The sequence below is a fragment of the Mastomys coucha genome, unplaced genomic scaffold (genome assembly GCF_008632895.1).
Source record: "Mastomys coucha isolate ucsf_1 unplaced genomic scaffold, UCSF_Mcou_1 pScaffold17, whole genome shotgun sequence".
NCBI classification, from domain to species: domain Eukaryota; kingdom Metazoa; phylum Chordata; class Mammalia; order Rodentia; family Muridae; genus Mastomys; species Mastomys coucha.
In genome coordinates this window covers 39,547,567-39,555,017 of record NW_022196899.1, presented here as the reverse complement: position 1 = coordinate 39,555,017, position 7,451 = coordinate 39,547,567, and the positions used below count along the sequence as shown (strand labels likewise).

At 39.1% G+C, this 7,451-nt stretch overlaps 1 protein-coding gene and 1 non-coding gene across 3 annotated transcripts; both read left to right on the top strand.

Annotated features, from left to right (window-relative positions):
• The first annotated feature begins 1,876 nt into the window (after positions 1-1,876).
• On the top strand, positions 1,877-2,008 carry LOC116095183. Its single transcript, XR_004120503.1, has one exon. It is a non-coding gene; the product is annotated as a small nucleolar RNA SNORA66 (small nucleolar RNA).
• A 1,389-nt stretch (positions 2,009-3,397) lies between these two features.
• On the top strand, positions 3,398-7,067 carry Pabpc4l (poly(A) binding protein cytoplasmic 4 like). 2 transcript variants are annotated; one of them, XM_031376720.1, is made up of 2 exons: positions 3,398-3,491; positions 4,027-7,067. In XM_031376720.1, the coding sequence occupies exon 2, from the start codon at positions 4,118-4,120 to the stop codon at positions 5,228-5,230; it is 1,113 nt and encodes a 370-aa protein (XP_031232580.1). In that variant the 5' UTR covers positions 3,398-3,491; positions 4,027-4,117; the 3' UTR covers positions 5,231-7,067. The 2 variants fall into 2 exon arrangements, with proteins under 2 accessions (XP_031232580.1, XP_031232579.1); XM_031376719.1 differs by having other exon boundaries at positions 3,428-3,491; positions 3,913-7,067.
• Positions 7,068-7,451: the final 384 nt, after the last annotated feature.

Here is a 7,451-nt window from a genome sequence, read left to right as displayed (position 1 = left end):
TTGTTTTTTTAAGAAAGTCAACAAGACAGACAAACCATTATACAAAGTAACTAAAAGGCAGAGAGAGAATATCCAAATTAACAAAAACACAATCAGTAGGGGGATACAACAACAGACAAATCCTAGATATCATTAGGTCATACTTCAAAAACCTATACTCAACAAAAATCAAAACTCTAAAGAAATGGAAATTTTTTTCAGATATACCAATTACAAATTTCAATTAAGATCAAATAAACAATTTTAATAGATCTATTAAATCCCAGAACTTATTTTATAGTTCTATTTACTGAGGAAATAGAACTAGTCATTAAAAGCCAAAAAAACCCAAAAAACAAAAAAAAAACCAAAAAAACAAAAAAAACAAAACCAAAACCAAAAAACAAACAAAAACAAACAAACAAAATCAAAACCAAAAAACAAAAACAACAACAACAACAAAAAAAACCAAACCAAACCAAACCAAACCCAGAGACAGAAAGAAAGTTTTAGTGTACAATTCTACCAGACTTTCAAAGAAGAATTACTACTAGAACTTCTCAAGTTATTCCATGAAACAGACAATGAAAAGAAAGCAAGAGGCTCCCAGGATCCAACCCAACAAAGGAACCTGAAGAGACCATGAGGTTAGGCATGGCTCCTGGTTGAGGGATGGGGCTATGCATCCATCTCAAAAATTTTAACCCAGAAATGCTCCAATCTTAAGGAAATACAGGGACAAAGAGTGGAAGCAGAGACTGAAGGAAAGGCCCTGCAAAGACTGTCCCACCTGGGGATCCATCCCATCTACAGACACCAAACCCAGATACTGTGGCGGATACCAAGAAGTGCTTGCTGACAAGAGCTTGATGTAGCAGTCTCCTGAGAGGCTCTGCCAGAGCCTAACAGGGATGTAGATGCTTGCAGCCAAACATCAGACTGAGCACAGGGTCCCCAATGGAGAAGTTAAAGAAAGGAGTGAAGGAGCTGAAGGGGTTTGCAACCCCATAGGAAGAACAATATCAACCAAACAGTACCCCCAGAGCTCCCATGGATTAAACCACCAATCAAAGAGTACATATGGAAGGACCCATGGCTGCAGCCACATATGTAGCAGAGATTGGCCTTGTAGTTCATCAGTGGGAGGAGAGGCCCTTGGTCCTGTGAAGGCTCAGTTCCCCAGTGTAGGGGAATGCTAGAGCAGTGAGGCAGGAGTAGGTGGGTGGATGAGAGAACACCTTCATAGAAGCAGGAAAGAGGAGGATGAGATAGAGGTTATGTGGAGGGGAAGCTGGGAAGGGGGGTGACATGTATAATGTAAATAAAATAACCAATAAAAATGAAAAAAAATAGATAATGAAAGGGTTCTTATATTAATTGATTGCAGTGGCATTGTTTCAAATTTAAAATTCATGCTGACATATTTCACAAATCTGTATTATTGGGTTCTTTACATCTTGAAAATTATAGTTTAGAACACAATCACCTGTTTTTACAAACAATTCTTTAAGAAGAAACAACACTTCAATGATGATCTGAATACAAATATGGTCAGTCAAGATTTGTTTGTAAGTTATCATAATTCCATCACTATACTGGAATAACTTATTCCAGCACTTTATGGACTTTTGATTGGAACTAACCCATTAACAAGAAATAGATTTAATAGATTTAAATAAAGAAAAACAAATGCACACTTATTATTGATCCATTTTCTAGTGGAGGATACAACTAATGAGTAGATTTCACAGGAATGGTTTTGAGCTCCAGTTTAGAACAGAGTATTTTCACTGAACTGGGAAAGCAAATGCAGAAAGGCATTCTGAGCCTTTAGATTAAAAAAATATTCGCAAAGCAAGACACTAGGCAAAGAGTCTTCTTAATAATTGAGATGCCCAAGCAAACTCAATCACTAGCTCTACATAATGTGGCAGCAGCTAAGGGAACCAGGTTTGCTAGAGTAATTGTGGTGATAGGAATGTCCGAACCTCAGAAGCTACTGAGGTGCCCATTCTGTCACAGTACAGACCTGCATGGAAAAAAATAAATAAATAATTGAGATGCCCTCGTACCATGAGAGCCTTCCAAGGTTCTCAGTGGTTCTCAGTGCTTGACTTTGGGTTCCTTTTTAGGCAGGAGACCAGTGACATTTTTTTTTTTTTTACAGAAAATTTATGTTCTCTTTTTAGATAAATCACTAGAAAGGAGACAGTTTCATAATTTTTTTATTTATAATTGTTCTTCAACACTCTGTCACATATTGGATGAGATATTCTAGTAACCTACATAATTAATTTTATGTAAGTTAACATAAATTTCTATTTTATAGTGAAAATTGGAGTACTTTTTAAAATGCATTGACAATGGTTTTTAAGACAGTGCCATTTTCTTCCATAGGAGAAATAGATATTATTTTTCTAGCTACATTAGAAAACACCCCATTAATTCTGGACTCATTAGATACAATATCCTTCTACCCAACATGTAAATCAGAGTACCGCAGACTGTCTATGTCTCATTAGTTAGAACTGTTGAATCTCCCATCCATCTCAGTTATTGGACCAGAATCTACTTTTAACTAAGGTTTTTAGGTAATGTCTATGTTGATTAAACTTTGCAACATATTAAGCTTATTGTTGTTTTTGTTCTCTGACCAGTTCAATTACTCAGGTAATTTTGATTTTCTAATGGTATCATAACTTAAATTGTAAGATGTGCTAGTAATAATATTTTTTAATTTAATGTTAAAGGAAGTGGAGCCACTATTTCAAGGAATCAATTACACTCCTGATACTTTGTCAACATTTCTGAATCTATTAATTTATTTAACATCTGCTGCACACTGAGTTAAGCACCATCTCCAGACAGCTTCAGTAACTTCCTCATCTAGTCCACAGGGTGAGGTATTCAATACGTAGTGGGCACCCTGTAAATCACTCCTTCCCAGAAATCTCTGAAAATAAAATACACATAGCATACATTTCTTGAATGGAGTCTGTTGTAATCAGCTAGCAAATCATGAGACGGTGCAACTGTGTGAAAAAGAGAATCCTAGACCACCGGAAGAGAGATGCCCAGGAAAAGTTTTCTTCGAGTACGGTTGAATCTGCTGTTTAAAAAGAAAACCTTTTAAAAGTTAACCTCGCAAGAAAAAGCAAGTGAGACTCTGAGTTTCCTGGGAAGGAGAGCATGCAGATTCTTCAGAAAGTTGCTGTGCTGTCGGGACCTGGTCGAGGCCATCACAGGGTGTTTACAGGACTTCCAGGATCCAGATCTTTGCTTGGGAGGGCTGGCTTGGACAAAACAAACCTGGGGGTGGAGGGGAGCAGCCTGGTGGTGGGTTGCCCGGCCACACCCCTAGCCGTTTTCTCCACCCATGACACCGCCTCCTTCCCTGAACCCAGCAGCGGAGGCTGGGGCGGGGGAAGGAACACGGTCCTCCCAAAGTGTGAAAGAGCAAACAGTACTAGCCAGCAAGCTCCGGGTTCCTGCCGCCTGCAGTTCGTAACCTGGTGAGCTTCAGTCTTCAGCCAGGATCCTCCCGGGCGCCTCCGGCCACCGGGGTGCGGGGTGGGTGGCCAAGGACGCGGCCCAGGCGCGCTCTCAGCCGCGGGGCGGGCGGGGTGGGTCCGGCTCCCTGCGCAGGACAGACTGGGGCCTCCTGCGCTGGGCCTGGGCTGCAGGTCCCCGCCGGCTTGCTCGCTCCAGGCTCCAGGCTTGGCTGGAAGGCTAAGCTAAGGGAACACAAGGCCTGTTTGTGCCTGGAAACCAGCCACCAGCTGCTGGGATGGAGGCAGATGGAGGGCCTGTCCTGGCCAGCTACTTGTAAGTTGTTGCTGAGCTGGAAGGGAAGGAAAGTCTGAGGCTGAGAGCTGAAGGCAGATTGCCAACTACCAGAAGAGGACATAGGTTTCTGGCATTTTTTTTGACTAGGTGTTGCCTGGATCAAGGAAAGTGCAACTGACCCTGCAGCTGGACCTCTTAAGTGATCTTTGGGGGCCACTGTGCAGGTCCTGAGTTGTGACTGAGCTTCTTCCCCTCTTGCAGGAAGATACATCCCTGGGAGCTTCAGGCCATAGGCTTGTACTGTTGGGGTAGAAAAAAAAGGAAACAAAGCAAACAAGCCAAGAAGAAAAACATGAGTCTGGAAGCTAAGTACCGTGCAGCTTCCCTGTATGTAGGCGACCTCCACGAAGATGTCACGGAGGACGTGCTGTTCAGGAAGTTCAGCACAGTGGGACCGGTGTTGTCCATCCGAATCTGCCGGGACCTGATTTCCCAACGTTCACTAGGCTATGCCTATGTGAATTTTCTGCAGGTGAATGATGCTCAGAAGGCCCTAGACACCATGAACTTTGATGTGATCAACGGTAAATCTATCCGTCTCATGTGGTCTCAACCGGATGCTTGCCTGAGAAAATCGGGAATTGGGAATGTGTTTATCAAGAATCTGGACAAATCCATTGATAACAAAACCTTGTATGAACACTTCTCACCTTTTGGAATGATCATGTCCTCCAAGGTGATGACTGATGAAGAAGGCTCCAAGGGCTATGGCTTCGTGCACTACCAGGACCAGAGAGCAGCGGACAGGGCCATTGAGGAGATGAATGGGAAGCTGCTGAGGGAGAGCACATTGTTCGTGGCCAGATTCAAAAGCCGTAAGGATCGGGAGGCTGAGCTCAGAGACAAACCCACCTTTTTCACTAATGTATATATCAAAAACTTTGGAGATGACATAGATGATGAGAAGCTCAGGGAAGTTTTCAGCAAATATGGCCATACTTTGAGTGTTAAGGTGATGAAAGATGCCACTGGGAAGTCCAAAGGCTTTGGATTTGTGAGTTTTGATAGCCATGAGGCTGCGAAAAACGCAGTTGAAGACATGAACGGACAGGACATAAACGGGCAGACGGTTTTTGTAGGCAGAGCCCAGAAGAAGGTAGAACGGCAGGCTGAGTTAAAGGAAATGTTTGAGCAGATGAAACAGGAAAGGATCCGTGCACGTCAGGCAGCTAAGCTCTACATTAAGAACCTGGATGACACCATTGATGATGAAACACTGCGCAAGGAGTTTTCTGCTTTTGGGTCCATTTGCAGAGTTAAAGTGATGCAGGAAGCAGGGCAGAGCAAAGGCTTTGGCTTGATCTGCTTCTTCTCTCCGGAGGCAGCAGCTAAAGCAATGGCTGAGATGAACGGCCGCATCCTTGGCTCCAAACCCCTCAACATTGCACTGGGTCAGAAGCACTGAGCCCAACATGATCCTACCTCTCAATCCGAGCAGCAGCTAGGAGAACAATACTGTTCTCCATCTTTCAGGTGCTATAAGGAAGGGTAATCTTCAAAACCCTGTGACTTCTTAATTCATTGCAATTGTGCAACGAAGTGTATACACAAAAAGATTTCCTTTTATGTGAATGTAAAGTGTGCATTAGAAACTTGTTTTTTTTTTTCTTTTTACAAGGCATATCTTCAATTTCTTTTTTAAAAATCTTATTTTCTACTATTTAGAACTATTTAGTTGGTTACATTTATATTATATTTTGAATTAAGTGAAGTAAATACTTGTATCTATTGAATATTTTCTTTCAGGTTAATATCTTGTGATACTATGTGTGTTAATATCTAATTTCTCCTATAAAAATTGTCCACGACAAATTCAATTTTTTTAAAACTAACAGTAATCTTAACATAATTTTGTTGGCAATTGAAAATGTAGAAATTGGAAGATAGAATCCAGCTAAATCACATATTTCATTTCTAGATTAATTCCTCCAAACCAAAGTTCTAATATACATGCATGCACATTTACTGGTGTATTTGGTTTTATTCTATTTTAAGATGCTGTTAGAGCTTTCTGGGGTTTTGTTTTGTTTTGCTTCTTACACTTTTTTTGTGTGTTTACTGTAATCTGCTTTTTTTTAAAAAATGTGTAATTTTACTTCTATAGTAAAGCCTTACTTTTTCTACTTCCTTATGTTATATACATCCATCTATGCTGTTTATGGACATTTAACTTCATCTTAAATAGCATTACACCCATGTGGTTCAATGTGATGTAGTTTTATGTTTTTCACTAGATGCTGATGTTATGAAAGTCATATCTATGCAACTGAGAAACTCCTTATAATGTCAAAATTGAAAAAAAATCTTCATGCTATGTTTTAATAATCTATCCCGGTGTTCAGAATGTAAGTGCCTTATTTTTATAAATCTCCACCTCCTTTTATTAGATTGTGTTAGCTCTTGAATTTGCTTATGTTGCCCTTGGTCTTGGCTGGTATTCCAACAAACATGAAGTTATGTTACTTGCTGTGTGTTTTAGCATGTGTTTTATTTTGACACTCTTCCCACATGTTGTCTCTATTCTGTCCATAAATTTTAGCTCATTTTTACACAGTTTTACAAAGACACTGTCATATTGGCTTTTCGTATGAACTACCTCAAATCTATTTGAAATAAGAGGTAAGAGTTATTTACTTAGAACTTACTCATTATCTTAAACATGTTACCAAAGGTTTGAAAACCCATGTTGTTTCTGCTGCTTTCCATTAGTTCTGATTCTTTTGTTCTTCTCCATTTTTGATTATTTGGCCATTTCTTATTACAACTTTTAAATTCATGTATTACAAATACATTTCTTTTCTTAATATTTTATGAGAAAAGTTTCATTTTCTGTTTATAAGTTATATACTTTGCATGTTTTTCTAATCTCAATGAGAAAAGAAAAGTAAAAAAAGTAAAAGTAAAAAAAGTATTTTTAGAAACACATTCTGCTAAAATCGGCTGCATATGTCCGTAACTTTTTTTGTGTACACTAGGAGCTGATTTAGGAAAGTTGACATCATCAATTTTGTTTGACATTTTTGTTTTGGATTTGATGTTGTCTGAAGCTCAAATGTGACTTACTCAAGGAGCGATCTTCCTATTATGTAAGTGATTTTGACTTTGGCCAGTGCTTTTTGCATTATTCCTAAACTCTTGGGAAATATGGATGTCTTTGCAGTGCTTCTCCTGATCTTGTCTTCTGCCAAGATAACTTGAACTCACGCGTTCTTCCTAACTACTACTGATGTGCTAAGTATTCTTTTCTGGAAAAAAAAAAACTGTAATTCATCACTTAAAATCAATTTAAATTTTATTTTGATCTATTGCCCAAATGCCTTACAGATATTTCATAACAAAAACTTTTTCATTGTAAGAATAGGTAAATGCACATTTCCATATTGTCCAAGGACCTGGATATTTTGTTAGTGTCTGGCAGATTCAGTACACTTATGACAAATACCCACTACTCTTTCATTGTATGGTTTTAATAGCTTCTTCTTTTAATTTTCAAAGTTTCACCTGTGTCCATTGCATTAATATTTAAATACTTGTAAATTTAGTGTTTCAAGAACCTAAGCTACTTTTTTTTCTCTTGAGTAATTGTATTTCCATGGATTTCTTTCCCATCAAAAAATTTAAAATTA